General features: G+C 41.7%; 1 protein-coding gene across 1 annotated transcript in view; it reads right to left on the bottom strand.

The window, feature by feature from the left end:
- LOC110530018 (inactive phospholipase D5) overlaps window positions 1-23057 on the bottom strand; it is a 59166-nt gene extending 36109 nt beyond the window's left edge. The window contains exons 1-2 of the mRNA XM_021612778.2: window positions 22708-23057; window positions 1762-1898 (exon numbers count right to left, since the gene is read on the bottom strand). Of these exons, the coding sequence (XP_021468453.1) occupies window positions 1762-1898; window positions 22708-22713 (143 nt within the window). The 5' untranslated portion in view covers window positions 22714-23057. The remainder of the gene's footprint in view (window positions 1-1761; window positions 1899-22707) is intronic.
- Between the last annotated feature and the right edge of the window lie 2883 nt (window positions 23058-25940).

Here is a 25940-nt window from a genome sequence, read left to right as displayed (position 1 = left end):
CCCTCATAGCCTGCTTCCTCTCTAGGTTTCTTCCTAGGTTTTGGCCTTTCTAGGGAGTTTTTCCTAGCCACCGTGCTTCTACACCTGCATTGCTTGCTGTTTGGGGTTTTAGACTGGGTTTCTGTGTAGCACTTTGAGATATCAGCTGATGTAAGAAGGGCTATATAAATAAATGTGATTTGATCAACAGTAATACAATCAGGGAAAGCTCTGCAGTGCTGATTTACGACATCTGAATGTGCATCAGATGGCAACAAGATCATATTGTACAGCAATTTCATCAGGTAAAATGAATACAAAGCCGGCAAGAGGTGGTTAGAATGGGATGGGAGTCTGTGTAAGTCTGTGTAACCAAGAGTCAGAGTCCCGAGTGTGGGAACAAACAATCTGTCCCATGGTTGGGTAAAGAAAGTTTGTAGTCAACAAAGCATGCAGGAGTCATGAGGCAAATAGCAAAATAGCAAGATGCACAAGATTTAAAAAATATTTAACGACTTTGGGCAAGTCATGGGGGAGGGGGGGGGCACAGATTGCCAGGTGGAATCCAAGCAGCAGGTAATGGGAGTAGGTGTGTGTCACACCCACTTGGGAGAAGCTTTTATTTCTGTTGGCAGATTTCTTGTATAAAATGCCAATGGATGGCCCTGAACAACAGGAGGGGGCTTCGAGGCCTTTGGATTTGGGTGGGGTAGCCGGCCATTTGTTGGGCTCAAAGGCATCGACACATCAGTGCTAATTGAAGTTGTAGCTCTTTGTCCTAGCAAGCTTAGTAGCCTTAGCATTCAGTCCTTATAAAGTAAAATATGTCATTGTAATATATTTTTCTTCTTGGCTTTTGAAAGTAAAAAAAAATGCTTCAGACTAAGCATTACTCACTCAGTTCCAGGTTGGATGGTGTTTTGTTTATTTGTTTGCCAGAGCATTTGCTGTCATCACTCCAGAGAATGCAATTCCTCCGCTCCAGAGTCCAATGGCGATGAACTTTACACCACTCCAGCCGATGCTTGACATTGTGCATGGTGATCTTAGGCTTGTGTGCGGCTGCTCAGCCATGGAAACCCATTTCATGAAGCTCCCAACGAACAGTTATTGTGCTTATGTTGCTTCCAGAGGTAGTTTGGAACTCGGTAGTTGGTATTGCAGCCGAGGACAGATTATTTTTACGCGCTATGCACTTCAGCACTCTGCGGTCCAGATCTGTGAACTTGTGTGGCCTACCACTTCGCAGCTGAGCCGTTGTTGCTCCTAGACGTTTCCACTTCACAATAACAGCACTTACAGCACTCAAGGCCCACCTCTAGCAGGGCAGAAATTTGACAAACTTGACATGTTGGAAAGTTGGCATCCTATGACATTGCCACTTTGAAAGTCACTGAGTAAGGCCATTCTACTGTCAATGTTTGTCTATGGAGATTGCATGGCTGTGTGCTTGATTTTATACAACCGTCAGCAATGAGTGTGACTGAAATAGCCGAATCCACTATTTTGAAGGAGTGTCTACATACTTTTGTATATATAGTGTACTTGATTGACAGTGTATAGACAGTGTAACGTTATCTGGATTAAATGCATAGATTAAATGCATAGAAATAGAATGAATAGAACGGACAGATCATTGACTTAAATGGGGATTACCATTCCATTCATTCATTCTCTCTCTATCCATTTGATCGGATAATCCTAGGTGAAATCCATAAAGATAATTTTTGAAAAACTGGGCTATGGGAATTGAGAGATTGTTATGGCTGGAGGATATCTCACCTGCAGTTCTTGTTACAGTTCTCCTCTGTTATACCGTCTTCATCCTCTCCCCAGACATCCACCGCTGAGAAGATCAAGGCCACCAGCACGGCGAAACAGCACACCAACGCAAAGATTACAATGCATTTCTGCTGAGACTGTAAAAGAAAGCAACACATTGATTGTTGGACATTTTTATTTACCTAGAGGGTCAGTGCCCCAACCTAGTGCCCCAACCTAGCTGCTTTATTGCACTGCACAGCAAATCATAAATTATAGAAGCACGTTCCCAAGGGAAGTCAACGCATACATTTACATACTGTACATGGTCAGGGTCAGCAATATGGGGGAGAGAAGCCAACAGGGAACCCAGTAAAGAGGCATTTTTTGCTGATAACTTGGCATATTTGGGCTGGATCCAAATGGCTCCATATGGTGAAAAGATTACCCTTATTTGTAAGGATAATAATTGGAAAAGGGAGAACAAGTATTTGCAGGGGAGGCCATGGCTGGTGGTACAGTGATCTACTGAAAACAGTTAGATTTGGCCCCAAATCAATCATTTATAAAAAATGTAAAAAGTACTTCTGGAGGGCTTATCAAAATCAAAGGGGCACTTGGACCTTGGCCAACCCTGTGAGATTGTAATGGTAATATATATATATATATATATATATATGAGTATGTCACCCCAACACTGTTTACTAGTCTCTGACCTTTAGAAAGGAATTGTGTGTATACTGCAGGACAACATCAATAACAGTAAGTTTTGCTCTTGTTTTCCTCGTGTTTTGTTGACCCCAGGAAGAATAGCTGCTGCTTCGGTAAAAGCTAATGGGGATCCGACTATACCAATAAACCAAAGAAGCCTACTGAAGGCAACTTACGTTTTATAAAAGAAAATCTTCTAGTGGAAACTATGTTGACAATATTATGTAGGCGAACACTGTGCCCTTTGTTACTAATATAGACAGTATGTTCATTATCAATGTTACCCCTAGCGTGTATCAGCTCTTCTGAAAGATCTTATGTGCTCTCAGTACATTTCCTGTGATACGGCAGACGGAGTCCCAGGTCATCTTTAATGGAACTCTGATGATGTGAGACCTCTAAAGTATTTTCACTCCGCCAATTATGAACCTCAAAAAAGTGGCACATTTGATCTACACCATGTGTCCATAGAAAGACACGTCGACTTTGAACTGGGGAAATGTGGATGTAGAATTAATACATTCAAAAGAAAATTATACATTGTTGCTCAGAATTTCAAATGTCTTTCTCTTTTGCTCTATCAAGCTAATCATGTTTATCATATTGCCATGGGGGAACTTAAACTTATGATAAGACCAGGCATTCAGTTACTAATCCACCCAAACATAACAATCAAAGGAAAGCAGGAAACAAATGTGGTTGCTATAATTAATTTGCTACCATGGTATTACATAGTAATGACATAATAATTAGAGACTGATCTTAGTCCCATACTGAAGGGTGTTTATATTGTGTTCTGTCTGATTGCTAATCTCAGTGGGGTGCTCACTTGGTTATAATGAGAACGTATTGGATAATCATTATCCTCCAGTGACATCTTCAGATATACAGTGCCTTGCAAAAGTATTCATCCCCCTTGGTGTTTTTCCTACATTGTTGCATTACAACCTGTAATTTTAATTGATTTTTATTTGGATTTCATGTAATGGACAAACACAAAATAGTCCAAATTGGTGAAGTGAAAAAAAAAGAAAACATGTTTCAAAAAAATGTAGGTAGGTAGGTAGGTAGGTAGGTAGGTAGGTAGGTAGGTATTACACACACCTGTTCTGAAAGGCCCCAGAGTCTGAAACACCACTAAGCAAGCGGCACAAGGAGCTCTCCAAAAAGTTCAGGGGAAAATTTGTGAAGTACAGATCAGGGTTGGGTTATGAAAAAAATACCTGAAACTTTGAACATCCCACGGAGCAGCATTAAATACATTATTAAAAAATGGAAAGAATATGGCACCACAACAAACCTGCCAAGAGAGGGCCGCCCAGCAAAACTCACAGACCAGACAAGGAGGCCATTAATCAGAGTGGCAACGAAGACACCAAAGATAACCCTGAAGGAGCTGCAAAGCTCCACAGCAGATATTGGAGTATCTGTCCATAGGACCACTTTAAGCCGTACACTCCACAGAGCTGGGCTTTACGGAAGAGTGGCCAGAAAAAAAACATTGTTTAAGAAAAAATAAGCAAACACGTTTGATGTTCGCCAAAAGGCATGTGGGAGACTCCCCAAACATATGGAAGAAGGTACTCTGGTCTGATGAGACTAAAATGTAGCTTTTTGCCCATCAAGTAAAATGCTATGTCTGGCGCAAAACCAACAACTCTCATTATCCCGAGAACATCTTCCCCACAGTAAAGCATGGTGGTGGCAGCATCATGGTGTGGGGATGTTTTTCATCAGCAGGGACTGGGGAACTGGTCAGAATTCAAGGACTGATGGATGATGCTAAATAAAGGGAAATTCTTGAAGGAAACCTGTTTCAGTCTTCAAAAGATTTGAGACTGAGACAGAGGTTCACCTTCCAGCAGGACAATGACCCTAAGCATACTGCTAAAGCAACACTCGAGTGGTTTAAGGGGAAACATTTAAATGTCTTGGAATGGCCTAGTCCAAGCCCAGACCTCAATCAAATTGAGAATATGTGGTATGACTTAAAGATTGCTGTACACCAGCGGAACCCATCCAACTGGAAGGAGCTTGAGCAGTTTTGCCTTGAAGAATGGGCAAAAATCCCAGTGGCTAGATGTGCCAAGCTTATAGAGATATACCCCAAGAGACTTGCAGCTGTAATTGCTGCAAAAGGGGGCTCTACAAAGTATTGACTTGGGGGGGGGGGGGGTTATTTTTTTTATTTCACCTTTATTCAACCAAGTAGGCCAGTTGAGAACAAGTTCTCATTTACAACTATGAGCTGGCCAAGATAAAGCAAAGCAGTGCGACAAAAACAGAGTTACACATGGGATAAACAATCGTACAGTCAATAACACAATAGAAAAATCTGTATACAGTGTGTGCAAATGAAGTAAGGAGGTAAGGCAATAAATAGGCCAATAGTGGCGAAGTAATTACAATTTAGCAATTTACACAGGAGAGATATGTGCAGATGAGGATGTGCAAGTAGAAATACTGGTGTGCAAAAGAGCAGAAAAACAAAAACAAATGTGGATGAGGTAGGTAGTTGGTTGGATGGACTATTTACAGATGGGCTGTGTACAGCTGCAGCGACCAGTAAGCTGCTCTGACAGCTGACGCTTAAAGTTAGTGAGGGAGATACAAGTCTCCAACTTCAGTGATTTTTGCAATTCGTTCCAGTCATTGGCAGCAGAGAACTGGAAGGAAAGGCAGCCAAAGTAAGTGTTGGCGTTGGGGATGAGCAGTGAAATATATCTGCTGGAGCGCGTGCTACGGGTGGGTGCTTCTATGGTGACCAGTGAGCTGAGATAAGGCAGGGCTTTGGCGGGGCTTTGGTGACAAAACGGATGGCACTGTGATAGACTGCATCCAATTTGCTGAATAGAGTGTTGGAGGCTATTTTGTAAATGACATCGCCGAAGTCAAGTTATGCACGCTCAGGTTTTCTGGGTTTTTTTGGTCTTATTTCTTGTTTGTTTCACAATAAAAAATATTTTGCATCTTCAAAGTAGTAGGCATGTTGTGTAAATCAAATGATACAATAATTGCAGGTTGTAAGGCAAAAAAAATAGTAAAAATGCCAAGGGGGTGAATACTTTCGCAAACCACTGTACACAGAAAACCAATGCTATAGTTTCCCCAGTGAGGTGGACACTTAATACAATATTTTATTGCTTGGATTCGGTTTGTCTTGTTCTTACATACTTGGGTGCCCTGACGGTAAAAACAAAGTTATCATAACATCATATAATATCTATTGAAATATTCCCTCATGTACAGTATACTCATTTTCTGTGTACATTAAAAAGTATACCCAATGCACTTTGTGTAGTGGTAAATCACAACTCCAACCGGAACATTCTATAATGGCTATTGACATACAACCATGACCTAATTACTCCGCAAGTAAAACAATAACAAATATGTCCTGATCTCTTTAACTGCTGCAGGAGCCACAACATAATTACTCTTGAACACAAAAGGCCATTATATGGTCAGCGACACGGAGTTCATTACTGAGAAGAAGCCTTGAATAACAATTATAGGTAAATAGACCTCTCTCACACATAAGGACATATGTTTGAATTAGGTTTGTGTTGTTGGGAGGGGTCATAGTGCTAGTGTGCACTTGAAACGTTGCCAGTTATCAGACTCCTGAATGGGGTCCAGAGTCAACAGTCCTTCAGTTACCAGAGATATTCTCCCTAGCTGAAAAACAGCCATGCCCTCCTATGTGAACACGTACTCTTCGATAAGACTGAGCAAGAAAACAGTAATCACAATCTCAATGGCACTCCCCACTGCCCTTTCCCACCTGGACAAAAGGAACACCTATGTGAGAATGCTGATCATTGACTACAGCTCAGCGTTCAACACCATAGTGTACACAAAGCTCATTACTAAGCTAAGGACCCTGGGACTAAACACCCCCCCCCTCTGCAACTGGATCCTGGACTTCCTGACAGACCGCCTGCAGGTAGTAAGGGTAGGCAACAACACATCTGCCACGCTGATCCTCAACACGGGGGCCCCTCAGCGGTGAGTGTTTAGTCTCCTCCTAATACCCGGTTCACTCATGACTGTATGGCCAGGCACGACTCCAACACCATCCTTAAGTCTGCTGACGACACAACAGTGGTAGGCCTGATCACCAACAACGATGGAACAGCCTATAGGGAGGCGGTCAGAGACTTGGCAGTGTGGTGCCAGGACAACAACCTATCCCTCAACGTGAGCAAGACAAAGGAGCTGATCGTGGACTACAGAAAAAGGAGGGCAGAACACACCCCCATTCACATCGACAGGGTTGTAGTGGAGCAGGTTGAGAGTTTCTAGTTCCTTGGTGTCCACATCACTAACAAACTATCATGGTACAAACCTACCAAGACAGTAGTGAAGAGGGCACAACAAAACCCTTTCCCCCTCAGGAGATTGAAAAGATTTGGCATGGGTCCTCAGATCCTCAAAAAGTTCTTCAGCTACACCATCGAGAGCATCCTGACATCACTGCATCACTGCCTGGTATGGCAACTGCTCGGCATCCGACCGCAAGGCACTACAGAGGGTAGTGCGTACGGCCCAGTACATCACTGGGGCCAAGCTTCCTGCCATCCATGATCTATATACTAGGCGTGTCAGAGGAAGGCCCTAAAAATTGTCAAAGACTCCAGTCACCCAAGTCAGAAACTGTTCTCTCTGCTACTGCACGGCAAGTGGTAGCGGAGCACCAAGTCTAGGTCCATAAGGCTCCTTATGAATATATGAATATAAGTATAGAGGAATAGTGACTCCGATCTCTGAATACAATAGGCTACTCCTAAGGAAACAGGTACACAATAAGTTTCTTCCTTGGTTTTTCTAGGCACTGTGCCTACGCCTCTGCATTGCTTGCTCTTTGGGGTTTTAAGAAGGGTATCTGTAAAGCACTTTGAGACAACTGCTGATGTAAAAAGGGCTTTATAAAATATATTTGATTGCTTGACTGATTGAGGGAACAGACAACATCTTTGATTACTACATTAGACAACTCATTGTGCCCCACTACCTAGAGCCTGGACTGACTTTGTGGGAAGCCCCAAGCCTGCTCAAAATGGCTGCCGCTTTAAAAGCTCCATTGTTCTAGTCCATGTGAAAAAGACTGATGACTGCTACATGGCAGCTTGGCAGGTTGCCAGTAAGTCACACACCCACTTGAAGGGAAGGTCAGTATGGATGGGCATTCAGATTCAGGGATATGAGGCAGAGATGTGTGCTGAAAAGAGGGCGTTTCTCCATCAGGGATTAAAACGTTAGGCCAAAATGATAGATGTTGAGCATGCAGTGGAAAGTTGGCCTGTAATAGTAATTTGCACAAAGTGAGTGTATTCACTGCCATTACAGTCAACTCTCTCTAAGAACATAATAGAAGGTGATTTACAACTATTTTACCATGGCAGTCATGGTACTTTGGCATCAGTTACTTAGAGTGTTTTAACTAATTAGATGCCTGTAATATTGAAAATGGTAATGCAAATGTCGACAAGTCACATATTTTCAGAGACCCATTGTGAAAATATGTTTATTAGTGTATACATGAAAAAGACAGGCAAATGTCAGGGGCCTAATTAAGTGGATGACGATTACTCCTATTTTAGAGCTGCAGATTACCATGCCCTCAAAGGAAAGAGTTATACCACAGCACAGGGAGAGGGATAACACTCAGAGCTCATGCAATTCTACACGCTTAGGAAAAAGGGTTCCAAAAGGGTTCTTCGACTGTCCACATAGGATAACCCTTTTTGGTTCCAGGTAGAACCCCTTTGGGTTCCATGTAGAACCCTCTGTAGAAAAGGGTTCTACATGGAACCCAAAAGGGTTTTCAACTTCCAACCAAAAAGGATTCATCAAAGGGTTCTCCTATGGGGAACAGCCAATAACCCTTTAAGGTTCTAGATAGCACCTTTTTTTCTAAGAGTTTATTTTTACTACTTATCCTGGAATAATTTGACTAATGTTGTCTCTAACCATTGGAGAACCTATGCAGAGAAGAAAGCCTCATGTTTCATGAACAGACAGTCTTGTTTCGGGGCAAGCCAAGTATCTGTAAGCCGCTGCTGTGGCCAGAGATGTCTGTGCTGATGATCAAATCATGCAACAAGATTTTTTCTATTCCCTTTGTAGTTGCTGAAAATTCAATTCCAGTATAGAGGAACAGCTGGAGCGTTTGTCTGTTGACTTCAGCCATGGATTTAGCCTATATACAGCACAGGCGTTGGAAAAGCCTGTCCTCTGTACACTTTAGCATGTATAAAATGTGCCATCTTAATTTGGCCAGTTTCTCACAACAGGAAAATTACCCTGCAGTAACAAGAAATGTTTTATGTGAATTGTAATTAATGGTAATTTTTATAGGGGTTGATAGATTTTTCATGAGGGCAAATCACATCAGAAATGTTCAAGTGGAAATTACAAACTGTGGAAGCCTTTTTAAACTTTGAATACATTTGAGATGACAGAGTGATCAAATTAAGACAGTTCATCTGTATACAGCTATCCCAGAAAGAAAGGTGTCTACAGTGTATGCCCGCAACAAACCAGATTTGTCTTTCTTTCAGCATAAAGCTTCAAGTGGTGATCCAAACCGACAGGGCCTGACAATCAGCGATTTCTTGATGTTTTCATGGAAGTTGTATAATTTAAATGAGCTTCTTGGGTCGGTCACATTTGTAACAAACTAATTGCATTCACTAAAAACCAAAGCAGAAAGGCATGCTTTAATCTATATTTGGCTCCCAGAAGTGATTAACAGACAGCCTGCATTTCTGTTCTGTACTAGAGGGTTCAGTAACCTACAATATTCCTTCATCAAGCCCCAGAGAGCACTCAGCACAGAGTATCTACCTACCATCCACAAGGCAGGTCTACCACAGTGCCTTTACCATAACCTTACATCATGGACATAACGCATGCCCGCACAAACATTGTTACCTATGAAATGATGCAGAGATCTGCAACAGAAACTGCTCATCCTTGTGGAAATAGTGGAGAGAGAGAGTTAATATTCAGTGTGCCTCAAGAGACTCATTGTCTGTTATGAGCACAGCTGTTCTATGAAGAACTGCCATCGCTCACCAGCTTGTAATGGAAAATAATAGGGCAGGGGAAATTAGATTGTATAAATATTCAACCGTGTAACCAAAAAGTTGAGTTATACACTGTTATACATAAGTGCTCAGAAAGATGCCAGTACTGAGTTAGATTGGAAATATTACTCTGCTTCAATAGAAGCTTTGCCAACCACAACTTACTTTCCCATTCTTTCAGACACTAGTAATGTAGTAATGTAGTAATGTAGTAATGATGTATAACGAAGAGGAGGATTTCTTATCAAACTTGGCATATTGTGCAGATCAAAAAGAACCAGAGTATAACTATATACTATATCATTTCTCATCTGTACTTTAGTAAGAGGATTTTTCCTCGTAGTTTAGTCGGGATAGTTGAGGAGTACAGGCGTTCCTGACATCTAATGGCTTGGTACTTGGTTAAAGAGCAGGTCATGTCTCTGGTAGACTGATGTGGGTGCAGAGACTCATGCTGAACACTGACGAAGGCACCAGGGTGAAAGGATTGGATGGATTTCCCTAAACAACAGACTCTTGATGCATAGTGGTGTAAGAACTCTGTTTACCTTCTACATATAGACAGTTCACACACAGTAGTGTGGAGAATGTGTAAAACACTGATAAGACACCAAAACTGTGTAAGATAGATTAATTTGAAAAGAAAACTTCACAACTTCAAGGACCAAAAATAAAAAATAAAGATGAGATTGATGGCACTGTATGTGCAATCTAGGAGAAGCTTGGTCTTGAATTATAAATAGCCTGGAATTTTTTTTTTTTTTTGAGTTTCATGAAATATCTGAAGGTTGGTGCTAAATCTGCTTCCTGAATAATGCTTTGAGAACATCACATTTTTCAAGCGTGTCCCTTTAACAAGTACAAATGGCCCCTCTACCCAAAAGTAACAGGGAAAGCTTCAGATCTTGCACCTCTCTGAGGGAGGTGTAACTATAAGAGAGCGAAGTGGAATAAATTAAACTGATGGTATAACGCACAACAACTAAGGAAAAGGAATTACCGTAGCTGTAGATCACCTAAGGTAGAGGGATAGTTACAGTAGTAAACAGTCAGGTGTACATCTTCAAGCAATGGATAATGTAATATCTGGCTTTATTTTGTTACTACTGAAAAGCTATTATGTTAAGAAGAGTTATATTACATTATTCAGTGGATGTTCAGTTATCCATTGCACCAAGGACAAAGGGAAGGACCTCTGTTGGGTGAACTCACAGGAAAGTCCTCATACATGTTGTTATGTGCATGTTATGTATCAACATATATTCATGCTGTTTCAAAGGAACACAAAGAGAGATCATTTGAAAAGGTCAAAAACAACTTTACTATATAAATAAACCATTTATATGCAGAGGTCTGTAACAGTTTTGCTAAGGTTGACTTTACCTAAATAATATAGCTCACCAAGGCAGTAATCGACCCAACTTAAATTAGCTTAATTTATGATACATTTAAAGCAGCAATCAGCAGTAGAAACAATAAAACAGCCTCCCCACCCCCGGTTCAGTAAAACGCTGAGGGATGGGCTGGAGAAATTTAATCACTCAAATTCATAGACGGATCTATGGACGCAAGGACTGACCATCCATGATATCAGAACTATAGTTTCAATCATGTATTGAGAACCATCTAGTTTGTTTACATTTTCTTTGTTGACAAACATTGGAGTAAAACTAGCTTCTATTTTGGGTTCTAATGGGGTACAACGGTTGAAATAAGCTCATGAGGCATTTATAATATCTATTCTTCATGAATCATGGGTAGGCCTACATGTCAATAATATACAAGTCCAAAAATGGATGTGGCAACCGCTGATTGCCCCTTCAAGTTGGATCAATTTGTTGGTACAGGTCATTTCAATGTAAAAGGACCCATGAGCACCAACATGGGAAGTTAATAGGAGCATATCAAACTGGGTGTCAAATGAATGCTAAGAGTCTATATTTGGGGGAAATAAATGCAAAGATAAATGTTTAAACCATTTTCCATTAAACAAAAATTGGCATAAGTAATAGCTCTGATTTCTGGTCAAATCAAATCTTATTGGTCACATACACGTGATTAGCAGATGTTATTGTGGGTGTAGCGAAATTCTTGTGCTTCTAGCTCCGACAGTGCAGTCATATCTAAAATTACACAACATATACCCAATACACACAAATTAAAAAGGGGTCTAACAAAACATCTACCAGAAATAGTCTTAAAAGGTACACAATAATGCACAATAATGCTGAAAGACACATGCCAACTACTATCAACACATATTTAGTTGTTTTCTGCATTCTGTAAGTTTAAGAAACATTGCTTGTGCCTTGCTATTCCGCTACCAAAAACACACATATCTTCAAGATATATTCTAATTTGTCTCCCTCGTGAGGGAAGATAAAAGTTCACAGAAGTAAAATGTAGCTCTATTAATTGGTTAGTGTTTTTATTTATATCAATTTTGCTTATGAATTATTAAGTGATTAAAACTCGTAATTATGTTACCAAATCGAAATTACTGCAATTGAATTGGCTACAATGCAAATCATAGTAGTCAAACCACAGTTGGGTCACCTGCTACTGTTCTCCCTTCCATTGGCATACTGTTATGTTCAGCTCATGATTGTTTTCGTTGTCGTCTGGTGGCCAAAGCGAGAGTGTGGAGAAGAAATCTCTCTCTCTATGAGATGACATTTTTTCCGGTCCGTTCCATACTGACCTTCATTTGGCCCAAACAGCTCAGTACAGGAAAGTAGAGTATAGGTCAGTAAAGTACAGTCGTGGCCAAAAGTTGAGAATGACACAAATATAAATTTTCACAAAGTCTGCTGCCTCAGTTTGTATGATGGCAATTTGCATATACTCCAGAATGTTATGAAGAGTGATCAGATGAATTGCAATTAAGCATTGAGTAATTGTCTCTGGCCCCCTCCCCTCCCAGTTAGGGGGAGTGATGAGCTCTACAGCAGTCTCACAACTCAATCGCTGGTTGAAAACTGTTTTCTGTCCCTCCCAAAAGATAGAATTTGTAGATAATTGGCCCTCTTTCTGGGACTCACCCACAAACAGGACCAAGCCTGGTCTGCTGAGGAGTGACGGACTCCATCCTAGCTGGAGGGGTGCTCTCATCTTATCTACCAACATAGACAGGGCTCTAATTCCTCTAGCTCCACAATGAAATAGGGTGCAGGCCAGGCAGCAGGCTGTTAGCCAGCCTGCCAGCATAGTGGAGTCTGCCACTAGCACAGTCAGTGTAGTCAGCTCAGCTATCCCCATTGAGACCTGGGTTGGGCAAAACTAAACATGGTGGTGTTCACCTTAGCAATCTCACTAGGATAAAGACCTCCTCCATTCCTGTCATTATTGAAAGAGATCGTGATACCTCACACCTCACCTTTTTACTAGCGGGTGGATTCACAACGTTAAGGCCATTGAACTACTCCCTAGACTACTAACATAAAAAACAAGGTATTCTTCTGTGTGCGTATCTCTGACACCTGCAAAAAAGTGCTGGCAAATGCACCACCTCGTCCAAACAGTGTCTGGTTCCTCAGTCTCCTGGCTCCTGTCTTCTTATTACCTGGCTTTCTACAGCCATTCCCATCACACAGAGCTGTTTTACTACAGTACTTTACCAACTCTGTACATGACAGCGTGAAGATCCCCAGAGCCAGTGAGTGAAGCCAGGACAGTGTGTCCTGTCAGCTGGATGTGTCTCTGCACATACTCAGCACATCAAGGCTAAGCACTCTGGGATGCATGGTCTTTCACTCCTTTTCCATCTCCAGAATAAATGACAGACTGTACTCGTGTGCTGATGGCCCAGAAAATATACTTTCAGTGCAAAAGGTATACATTTTCCAAGCCCCTGAATATTTCCACCTAGAAGTGCAGAGCTGCTCAAGTCATGTTGGTTAAGAATGAATCATTTTGTCTAGAAGCTGTTAAAAAGCCTCTCAGAGGACTGTGTAATACCTCAATACCTCACTCACAACAGTGCGACTTCAGAAATGTTGCAGAGGACGAGGACCAAGAACCGTTTCAAAAGGACCATGATTGACATGGCAATGCAACTCAGGAACAGAAAGCTTGGCAAGCAAGCTTTATGATATCTGTATTGGTGTGGCTATTTGCCAGGTATGTCAGGTTCAATCTGAGGGCCAGTCACATAGCTGAACCAATCAATGGAACCGCAAGCTCAACTCATCAAGACAAGCAGAGGGGAGAGAACGGGATGGAATATCAAGGGGAATTTGGGATTCAAAGATAAGAAGAACTGTTCTGATACACAAATTGTAGTTACAGCTTAGTTGAACAGGGCTCATTTGGAAGGTAAAACCCTTGCGAAAACAAATCCCTATACTTGAAAGCCTACACATCTTCTGATATTATCGAAAATCACTAACACCTTTAGATCATAAACTGCTATTGTGAGATTGGCTATGATCAACCTTGTCTGCTACACAACAGTTCGCATTGGCCACATGGCATGTTGTTTGTCACTCAACTCATTGTTTATCTTAAGCCTTTTTTCACACTGCGAGCCTTAATGCTCAAATCAGTTTTGTTTTTGAAATCCATTTGCTTTTTGGCTGTCCAGACAGCAGGAAAAACAACTGATTTGAATCGGATGTGAGTCACTTCAAACTGCCAATGTGAACAAGGCTTTAGAGACCTGACTCACTGTTCCTTTCCTAATGCATTATCTCCAATAAAACAAACAAGAGGCACGCCCAGTTTCAATCTGTTGGCAATTTGTGTAGAGGCATTACATAACGGCTGCAGCATTTATCAATTCCCAATCATCGGGGGATTGTGTTGCGATCTCTTCACTCCATCGGGACTGGGCCTGAAGGTTAGCTCTGATTGTTGTGAGTCCTGCCAATATTATCCATCATCCTCCTTGATCCAGTGTGTCATGTTTTCACTGGGTACTAGACCCCAGTCTACACTCTGAGAAGTAATTTACGATTTCAATACTAACATGGTTACAGGTCAAATGTACATTTGAAGCCAAGGAAGTCAGGTTAAGATGGCATCTCATGGAAACATAACATGTGCAGTTGGCGCTAATCCAGGAAGTGATGTTGCAGGCTAGTTCAGTGCTGCCCCCTCTCATTGAGTAACTCAAGTTGAAGGCAAACCGGGGTACTGCAGGTTGCCATTAGTAACTAAATTATACTTAACTCCCTGTTCAATTTTTTAAAATAATCAGGACATACACCTGGTGTAATAGAAGCAATAATTGCTACCATGATTGTCTTCGGTTTTATTTTATTTTTTACATGAAGATTGACATCTCCTCATTCCCTTTAATAGGGGATCCTGTTTTCTGCAAACAATGCCTGCAGTACTGGGGTCAGCCTTGAAAATTGTGGCTACAATAAGAGTGGATAGTCCTTCTTCCCTGGCCTGAGCTAGCTATCTGCCGGTGACTGACAAATGTGCTGCATAGGTTCCAACAGGAGGAGCGTTGCTGTCTGTGATTGGTTATTGGAGCCCATGTGACCCAGTGATTAATACTGCCAATTACACAATGGAGTGATGGGTGTTTAGAATGCATATTGTTTAGCTCTAATGGGTCTTTGACTGTAGCATATTCAATTGCACCAACCCAAGTTAACACCAGACTGGATCTTTATGTGGAATCTCCTAAAGGAACATTAACATTGGAAATGTGAGGTGAGGTCGCTAATAATTGTTATCAACAATCAGTTGTAACTATTCAATATCCATGAGTCAGCCATCATATTTGTGATGCATCTCCTTGTCAATGGCAGTCAAGTCGATCATTGCTATGGTTCTCTGGCTGAAATTTGAGTGAGACCTTTTCCCTGACCTTTCCAATACCGCCTCCACACAGAAAGGTCAGAAGACAAACGCTGGCGTTTGCCTTGGAACTCACTACATCTCCCCACAATGATTTAAAACTCCACAGGATGTTATGGGATAAAGACGGATGGTGGTAATATTTAAAATCAGGGAAAGATGACAAGGGAAAAAAATGGCAGATATGCTTTTCTTTTTTTAGTATTTCTTTCTATTATCGTCATCCTCTTTATTAATGGGAACGTATTCATTATATCTCCATATCAATACAGACCTCTGAGTAACCACAGAAACCTGAGAGGAAATTAGAAAACGTGACTGGAAAGAGGGAAAACAGAGAGCGGGTAAAAGAGAAAAAGAAAACTGGCCAAAAAGGTGCAGGTTATTTACAGTGCCTTGCGAAAGTATTCGGCCCCCTTGAACTTTGCGACCTTTTGCCACATTTCAGGCTTCAAACATAAAGATATAAAACTGTCTTTTTTTGTGAAGAATCAACAACAAGTGGGACACAATCATGAAGTGGAACGACATTTATTGGATATTTCAAGCTTTTTTAACAAATCAAAAACTGAAAAATTGGGCGTGCAAAATTATTCAGCCCCTTTACTTTCAGTGCAGCAAACTCTCTCCAGAAGTTCAGTGAGGATCTCTGAATGATCCAATGTTGACCTAAATGACTAATGATGATAAATACAATCCACCTGTGTGTAATCAAGTCTCCGTATAAATGCACCTGCACTGTGATGTCTCAGAGGTCCGTTAAAAGCGCAGAGAGCATCATGAAGAACAAGGAACACACCAGGCAGGTCCGAGATACTGTTGTGAAGAAGTTTAAAGCCGGATTTGGATACAAAAAGATTTCCCAAGCTTTAAACATCCCAAGGAGCATTGTGCAAGCGATAATATTGAAATGGAAGGAGTATCAGACCACTGCAAATCTACCAAGACCTGGCCGTCCCTCTAAACTTTCAGCTCATACAAGGTGAAGACTGATCAGAGATGCAGCCAAGAGGCCCATGATCACTCTGGATGAACTGCAGAGATCTACAGCTGAGGTGGGAGACTCTGTCCATAGGACAACAATCAGTCGTATATTGCACCAATCTGGCCTTTATGGAAGAGTGGCAAGAAGAAAGCCATTTCTTAAAGATATCCATAAAAAGTGTTGTTTAAAGTTTGCCACAAGCCACCTGGGAGACACACCAAACATGTGGAAGAAGGTGCTCTGGTCAGATGAAACCAAAATTGAACTTTTTGGCAACAATGCAAAACGTTATGTTTGGCGTAAAAGCAACACAGCTCATCACCCTGAACACACCATCCCCACTGTCAAACATGGTGGTGGCAGCATCATGGTTTGGGCCTGATTTTCTTCAGCAGGGACAGGGAAGATGGTTAAAATTGATGGGAAGATGGATGGAGCCAAATACAGGACCATTCTGGAAGAAAACCTGATGGAGTCTGCAAAAGACCGGAGACTGGGACGGAGATTTGTCTTCCAACAAGACAATGATCCAAAACATAAAGCAAAATCTACAATGGAATGGTTCAAAAATAAACATATCCAGGTGTTAGAATGGCCAAGTCAAAGTCCAGACCTGAATCCAATCGAGAATCTGTGGAAAGAACTGAAAACTGCTGTTCACAAATGCTCTCCATCCAACCTCACTGAGCTCGAGCTGTTTTGCAAGGAGGAATGGGAAAAAATGTCAGTCTCTCGATGTGCAAAACTGATAGAGACATACCCCAAGCGACTTACAGCTGTAATCGCAGCAAAAGGTGGCGCTACAAAGTATTAACTTAAGGGGGCTGAATAATTTTGCACGCCCAATTTTTCAGTTTTTGATTTGTTAAAAAAGTTTGAAATATCCAATAAATGTCGTTCCACTTCATGATTGTGTTCCACTTGTTGTTGATTCTTCACAAAAAAATACAGTTTTATATCTTTATGTTTGAAGCCTGAAATGTGGCAAAAGGTCGCAAAGTTCAAGGGGGCCGAATACTTTCGCAAGGCACTGTATGTAGCTATAGAATGGCTCCAGTGGTAAAAATGCAATCAACAAGATAGAAAATACAGTATCAACACCCTGAGAATTTGTCAGGAACATGTTCTCTCTCTCCACTATCTCTTGGAGTGGTAACTGGTAAGGATCGCGTCTACTTTAGTCTGAAGGGCTGGGATCCGCTCCCTGCAGGCAGCTCAGCCCATTGATCTCATCCAGGCCCCTTCTGATCAATAAGTCAATTAAGCCTCCATTAGAGCAACATCTCTGAGGCTCCAGACACCTCTAATGCCAGATGGGAGAAGACTAGTTTTCCAGACCCTGGGACCCTTCCCCTCATCCCTGGGAAGCCTCAGCCTGGGGCTTTCATAACCAGAGGACAGCTGGTGGAGCACAAACACCATGATGATGGGAACAACGCAGCAGAAATTTCAGAACTGCTGCACTGACAGAAAGCAGGCCATTTCCCCTAGACAAGGGACCAATTAACCACCATCTTTGTCAGAGGACAGAATATAAAATAATAAAAGCCTCGAACACTTCAAAGAAATCAAACAAATTACTGTATGATGGTGCAGAAACATCAGTTTTGTCGGCTACAGTAAGCTATCAGTGTTCTCCATTTACAGTAGAAATAGTACTGTATATATTTTACGGTTCTTCTAATGCTTCTTCCTGCTTCTGCCCTCTCTGCATATCTGTCGAGTTTTATATTCAAATCATCAAGCTTTATTTATACAGCACATTTCAGACATGGAATGCAACGCAAGGTGTTTCACAGGAAAAAGTTAATAAACAAGGAAAATAAAACAACTTAAATATTTACAACACAAACATAAGAGGATAGAAAATTAAAGAATAACAAAAACCCAACGATTAAAAATCACCCTAAGGAAAAGTGAAGCAAAAAAGGTCCACAGTTTCGGCCCCCCTCAGGTTCTCTGGCAGGCTTTTCCAGAGGCTGGGGGTATAATGTCTAAAGGCTGCTTCTCCATGCCTCTTCATCCTAGCCTTTGGGATAGTTAAAAGGACAGTGCCAGAGGACCTGAGGGACATACTGGGTACATAACTTAAAAGCATGTCTGACATGTATTGGGGTGCACAATTGTGGATTGATTTAAAAACCAATAGAAGAATCTTAAAATAAATTCTAAAACTCCCAGGCAGCCATTGCAGAGACCTTAAACCTGATGTAATGTGTGCTCTCCGTCTGGCCTTGCTCAGTACCCGTGCTGCAGCATTCTGTATGTTTTGCAGTTGACCAATGGCTTTCTTGGGTAGACCAGACAGGAGAGCATTACAGTAGTCAAGCCTGCTCGTAATAAAAGCATGGATGAGTCTCCCTGTGTCAGCACGAGAGAGAAACGGTCACACCTTGGCAATGTTCCTCAAGTGGTTAAAAAGCTATTTGTCACATTCCTAATGTGGGATTCGAAATTGAGTTCAGAATCTAAAACAACACCTAGGTTTTTCACCTAGTGTTTAATTTTTATTGTCCGTGAATTAAAATGTCCAGACAGATTCTCTCTCTCTGTGCTTGGGCTCCAACAATAAGTACCCATGTATTTAAATCACTAATACAGTCTACTAATTTATCCATGAAGCTAAAATCCTCTGGTGACACAGAAATGTTAAGTTAAGTATGGTCTACGTAACAAAGGAAATCAATACTGTGCACTGCCAGGGCTGATCTGTGAATTGCTGTCTGATTTAGAGGGTGCGTAAACTCCCATCACTACTGCTCCAAGCTACATACTAAAAGAGACTCAGACACACTCTGCAAGCTAAATAACTTACACATTCTGCATTAGGGAAATGTGTTATGTTAGTGTCCATTTGTGTGTCTATATGGATGTGCTTAGACAAGCAACCCATCTCTGATCTTTTTTTTCAGATCCAAAGACCAATTAGTGGAAAGTGTGTGTGTGTGTGTGTGTGTGTGTGTGTGTGTGTGTGTGTGTGTGTGTGTTTGCATGTGTGACATGAAATTATTGCGAATAACTGCAAAATGTATCAATTTCTTCCAGTATTTGAGTAAAAGATGGGTTAAATGCCCTGCCAGATAATCAGAAATTCAATTTTGGTAGAAGAATGGAGAGGAGGTAGAATATTTGATCAAATAAATCACTTTCAAGCATCAACCAAGCTATCTCAAACACAATTCAAAACCGTTTCCCTTTGCATATAATCTAATAAAGGGACATGCAGTAATTCATGTTTTATAAATCAGACAGTGCACACTTATTAGATCTCATTATTTTTGGAGCGGCACCATTAGTTTAGTCCAGTCAAGAGACGATCAATGATATGTCTCTCCATGCTGCAGTATTATTGGTCCAGCCAGGGACGGTAGCACTGTTGCCGTCCCAGTCCCTCCCTCATGGAGCCCCTATAGGCTGCAGCCTGCAGCACTGGCTTGGCCATTACAGACTCACAGAGACCTCTGAGCTCCTGACCATAACTGGTCCGTGGTCAGCCCATCCGCTCATTCAATCCTTGTGATATATGATCTCCAGAGCACTGTGACCTAATGCACTTGGGCAGGAGGGGTAGGGTCCGTCCCCTTGTGATAGAAGAGACGTAAGCAATAAAGTAAGACATTGTTTAAGAGGCTAATATGTTGCAGTCATGATTTTGAAAAGGTTATTTTGTGCAAGAGTTCCATTAATAGTTGACATATGTAAAAAAAATAGTGGCATACTATGTAAAGCTTGGCATACTAGTGCTTCCATATTACACCAGTCAGCAGAATGAGTCTGAAATAAGATTCAGACGTTAGGACAGAATACTGCCCAGGGAACCGTCTCACAGCACGAGGTCTGCAAAAACAATATTAGAATTTCAGTTTGCTTCCCACACACACAAAACACTGACACTTGTGCCATAAACCAGTGTTTCCCAAACTCAGAGCTGAGGCCCCAGCACTACACAGCTGATTCAAATAACCAACTCATCATCAAGCTTTCATTATTTGAATCAGCTATGTAGTGCTAGGGCAAAAAAACAATATGTGCACCAAGGGAGGGGGGGGGGGGGGGGGGGCAGGATGGAGTTTGGGAAACACAGTCTGCCAGTGTGTGGGACTAAGATATGTTACTCATATCCTCAGAGACTGTAAGCCGTAAGTAACAATGTAATCCTTAACTGACCCCGCCAACTGATCTCATAAACTGACCCCACCAACTGCATTGTTGTACAGATGCACAGTTGAGAGCATCCTGTGGGGCTGAATCACCGCCTGGTACGGCAACTGCACCTCCAGAGGGTGGTGCGGTCTACACAACACATCACCGGGGGCAAACTACCTACCCGCCAGGACATTTACAGCACCCGATGTCACAGGAAGACCAAAAAGATCATCAAGCACAACCACCCGAGCCACTGCCTGTTCACCCCGCTATCATCCAGAAGGAGAGGTAAGTACAGGTGCTTTAAAGCTGGGACCAAGAGACTGAAAAACAGCTTCGATCTCAAGGCCATCAGCTTGTTAAATAGCCATCACTAGCACAGAGAGGCTACTGCCTACAAACAGACTTGAAATCATTAGCCCCTTTAATAAATGGAACACTAGTCACTTTAATACTGTTTACATATCTTGCATTACTCATCTCGTATGTATATACTGTATTCTATACCATCTATTGCATCTTGCCTATCCTGCTCGGTCATTGCTCATCCATATATTTATATGTAGATATTCTTATTCCATTCCTTTACTTAGATTTGTGTGTATTAGGTAGTTGTTGTGAAATTGTCAGATTACTTGTTAGATACTGCTGCACTGTCGGAACTAGAAGCGAAATAATTTCACTACACTCGCAATAACATCTGCTGAACACATATGTGACCAATAACATCTGCTGAACACATATGTGACCAATAACATCTGCTGAACACATATGTGACCAATAACATCTGCTGAACACATATGTGACCAATAACATCTGCTGAACGCATATGTGACCAATAACATCTGCTGAACACATATGTGACCAATAACATCTGCTGAACACATATGTGACCAATAACATCTGCTGAACACATATGTGACCAATAACATCTGCTGAACACATATGTGACCAATAACATCTGCTGAACACATATGTGACCAATAACATCTGCTGAACACATATGTGACCAATAACATCTGCTGAACACATATGTGACCAATAACATCTGCTGAACACATATGTGACCAATACGATTTGACTTGGAACTACCTGAGGAGGCAGAGGTGAGCCAGTGGTGATGTTTCCATGGGTACCACTCCAAGTAATTCTGGCTTCCCTCTCCTATGGGCTTTCTGCTGGATGAGTTCTGTTAGCTCAGTGTGTATGTGTGTGCGCGCGTTGGCACGCTCTATGCATAGAGATCCTGTCTGCGAGTGGAATTTAGAGAGAAACCCCTCCCCCTCCACTCATTTCCCCACAGGCAGAATAGCAGGTCAGCCTGTGTCATATTGGCTGCATGCTTCAGTTGTCAGCTTTGTTTTGTGCAGCGGTGCTGAAAGAGTGACGGCCGATGCGAGGGAGAGTTGCTGCACTTTGCGCCTTCCCTTACTGCTAAGTGAGCTGTGACACCCCCCAAAGAGGTTGTAAAAAATATCTACACAAACCCTTCAACCCTGTATCCCCGGTCAAACATCCTCAGCATCTCAGTGGTGTCGTCTGCAATGTGACAACAATATGACAGATGACAAAATGACTGGAACCACACCAAATTCCAAAAACATTTGACAAATATGCAAATGAACAGCATCCCCAAATCCTCATTAAAGTTTTCACCCACCAACCTTATAAACATTTGAAATCTGGGAATGTTGTTTAGCATGAAACCATGAGCTGCTTCATGTCATGACTAAATGTGGTCAGTAATTTAGTGATATATTCCTTCACAGCAATCTTTCTTTAGTGTAACTTCATCCTCAAGCAAACAACCCAGCATCACCTTCAACAACACTGCCTTCCCCTCAACGTTATACTGTACATCCCCCAACTACTGAAGAGCCCAAATCCCTCACCTATTTTCAATGTCTTCATCAAAAACTACAACCCAGTGGTGTTGTGAAGTAAAAGCAAGCAAATGAAAATGTACAGTTTGCACTGAGATCAATGACCTCGTACATACTGTAGCATCAAAAGCTCAGAGAACAACACTGTTCACAGCCAAAAACACATTCACCTGTTTTCAATTTCAAAGTCTCATTGCGAGCTACAACAACACAATCCCACGTAAGCTGACACATGAATATAAGCTAAAAGATGACACGCCAGCTGGCAACGTTCCTAGTGAAACAGTAGCTGCTGACCTCTCTGAAATTATTTGGCTTTCTTTGAGTGAGTAGAACTCACCTTCATTATGCACCCCTGCGTCGATAGTCCTCTCCGCAGCACACGTGTGTGTGTGTGTGTGTGTGTGTGTGTGTAATTGTGTGTGCTTGTTTTCTGGGCAGGAGCCTGTTTCTGACAGGGCAGGGGATGCTGTCCCCTCACACGCTGCTATTCCTGTTGGCTGGACAGGTTCCAAATGAAAGGTATAATGTAGAGTGTAGAAACAGGAAGCTACTGAGTCCTGACATGCTATCAATCTCTCCCTCTCTCATACTCTCTCTATTTCTCACTACATTTTCCCCTTCTCCTTCCCTTTCCCTCACCCGCTCGCTCTCCCTCCCCTTCTGTATCTCTTCCTCACACTTCTCCACCCTTTAGTTGGAAACACAGATCGTGAGATTGGGAAAGATAGATGGTCCATTCTCCTCAGCCCTCCTACCTTTCATGATCCTCCCCCCTCTTCTATTCCATCCAATACAAATCCACTCCAGCCATCTTCCCTCCCTCTGTTCAAGCCATACGGAGTGAGAACCTCAGCCAGAGGCAGACCGTTACATCTGGGCAAAATCACAACTCCTGTAGCTCCTCAGTTCTCACACAAAGTCAGACAGGCACACTACATAAATTGATACACACATATGCATGAATAATATTAGTTAGCTCACATGATTCCAAAGGAAATTGTTGGCAGGTCTGTAGTAGATAAAGGATAAATCCTCAGTGGGTATTATGAGTTATACACACACTGCACATGTGTAGATTACAAACAAATGATCCACAGCAAAGGAAAGACGTTGAACACTATAGGTGGCATGAAGTGGCAAACTGACAGCAATGTTTTCAAATTTCACATGATTACATCACATGATTATAATATTACCAATAGGATAAATACCTGCACAGAAATGTGATGCATAGATGAACATTTGTAGCCACCAGGATGACAAAAGAATAACCTGTTTAAAACCAAGGTGCATTTGAATATTACAGGATTATGGAAACCAATCGATTACATTTATACCATTGTGATAGTGACGCTGCAGTGTGTTAGGATGTCAGAAAAGACACCACTGGGAGCAGACATCAATTCAATGTCTATTCCACGTTGGCAACATAATCCTCCCATACTGTGTACTGAATAAACATTAAGCTACAATCACCAAGATATTGCAAAGCACACACACACACACACACACACACACTTCCATGGTATTTCCACAGTCTGATTTAATTTTCACCTTAATTAAAATGATGAATAGTCAACCTTCCCTGCAGCAGTGTTATAACACACAGCCACCAATAGAGAGCAGTCTCCACACACTGTTTTCCTACAACACAGGCATGATCTGCTGTACAGTGTACATGTATCCCATAAATATAAACAAAGCTGCCATCGACTTCAATCACCAAACAAAAGTAAATCATCTGTGAGGGTGTCATCTTGAGCGTCTGGTCAAATCCATAGGTGTCTAATCCGATTTCTGTCTAGCCACTGCTGTCCGTCTAACAGCCCATCTTCTCTGACTCGGTTAGTGTTTGATCCATCAGACAACCTGAGCTGAATTATCAGATACATCTGTCTCTGCTCTTTTGTCTGCTTTCTCCATCCAATCTAGCCAGCTGCTGATCTGCTCTGCTGTTGTTCTCCCTTAGTGTGCTATACAGTACTTATTACTGCAGTTCTATTCTATTGGTCAGTGCTATCTGATCTACAGAGTGTATCTGTGTTGTGTTGGACAGTGTACTGTGCATTTCTGGATAATGAAGCACCCAGCTGACTGCAACAGAGGAGAGGAACAATAGACATTCTACAGGCCCAAGGCCCAAGGTCAGGAAAGCCATCGCTCAGATCATTGGCTATGAGCGGGGCAGATAAAGGCACACGGTATACTACTACCTGAGAGGGGTAGAGGGAGGGGGGCTGGCAAGCATATCCCCCCACAGATGACAGCCAGCAGAAACAAAACCAGATTACTGCACCATCCTGCCTTTGAACTACAATATTAAATTCAATGTCATATACTGTAGCTGTTTAAGAGTATGTGATGACGCAAAACAAAGCCATGGATATTACGATGCTTGGTTCCAATCCCAGCCATGACAGCTTGAAAAACAAAGCCATGGTTATTACGATGCTTGGTTCCAATCCCAGCCATGACAGCTTGAAAAACAAAGCCATGGATATTACGATGCTTGGTTCCAATCCCAGCCATGACAGCTTGAAAAACAAATAATTAAAACGAACAATGATAGCAGCTGTTTGATCTGATTTGTTACAGATAAAGCCACCTCACTACCTCAGAATGTGTTTACCTGGAAAAAGTGAACCAGTAGTTCCTTGAAAGGCATCCATCACTCAGTAAAGGTCTTCTTCAGGAGAAAAAACTATTGTGTTGCAGAAGAAGATGGGGTTTAGGTTTTGATCCTATGTATTGAAAGGTTTTCCCCCTTACGTATTTACCAACAGTACCCATCAGACTACAGTGATCAGTCAAAATATGCTGCTGTCCATGAAAAGCCTATCAATTATCATATCAGGACAATTCAATCAAAAGTGCTGGTTCACATTAATTTACATTTGTGAAATATCAAGTCCATCTACAAATGTTGAAGATATTATTTTTTCCCCCCAATAACCATCACCATGACTGCTAACAGTATTTCCACTGAGGTCTAATTATCACACTTACATAAATGCATTTGAAACAATATTTCAGGGGTGTAAAAATATATAATGGGAATGGGGAGGGGGGGGGTGGAGGTGTGGTGGGATGTCGGAGAAAGAAATGTACGAGTGATATGTGTTGCAATTGCCTTTGCACAATTTCATTAGATTTGGATTTAATTAGATCTGAGACACTACACAATTGACAGCCCAAATGAATCTTACACCACTCCCAATCCCTCAGTGTCTCCTAATGTTCCTAAAATGATCTCATGTGAATCTCTGAAATATAAAAGTAAAAAGGACATTTTTTTTAGCAATGGTCCTGCAGTGAAGCGATGAGAATACTGTCACTGGTCAGGGTTTAAGGTGGTGTCAGATCTTTACAGATACACTCTTAGAAAAAAAGGATTCCAAACGGGTTCTTCGGCTGTCCCCATAGGATAACCCTTTTTGGTTCCAGGTAGAACTCTTGGGTTCTATGTAGAACACTGTGGAAAAGGTTCTACCTGGAACCAAAAAGGGTTCTTCAAAGGGTTTGCCTATGGGGAGAGGCGAAGAACACTTTTAGGTTCTAGAGAGGAGCTTT

The sequence above is a fragment of the Oncorhynchus mykiss genome, chromosome 1, assembly GCF_013265735.2.
Source record: "Oncorhynchus mykiss isolate Arlee chromosome 1, USDA_OmykA_1.1, whole genome shotgun sequence".
Lineage (NCBI taxonomy): Eukaryota > Metazoa > Chordata > Actinopteri > Salmoniformes > Salmonidae > Oncorhynchus > Oncorhynchus mykiss.
Note: the sequence above shows the minus strand (reverse complement) of the source record. Positions and strands in the feature narration are given on the sequence as shown.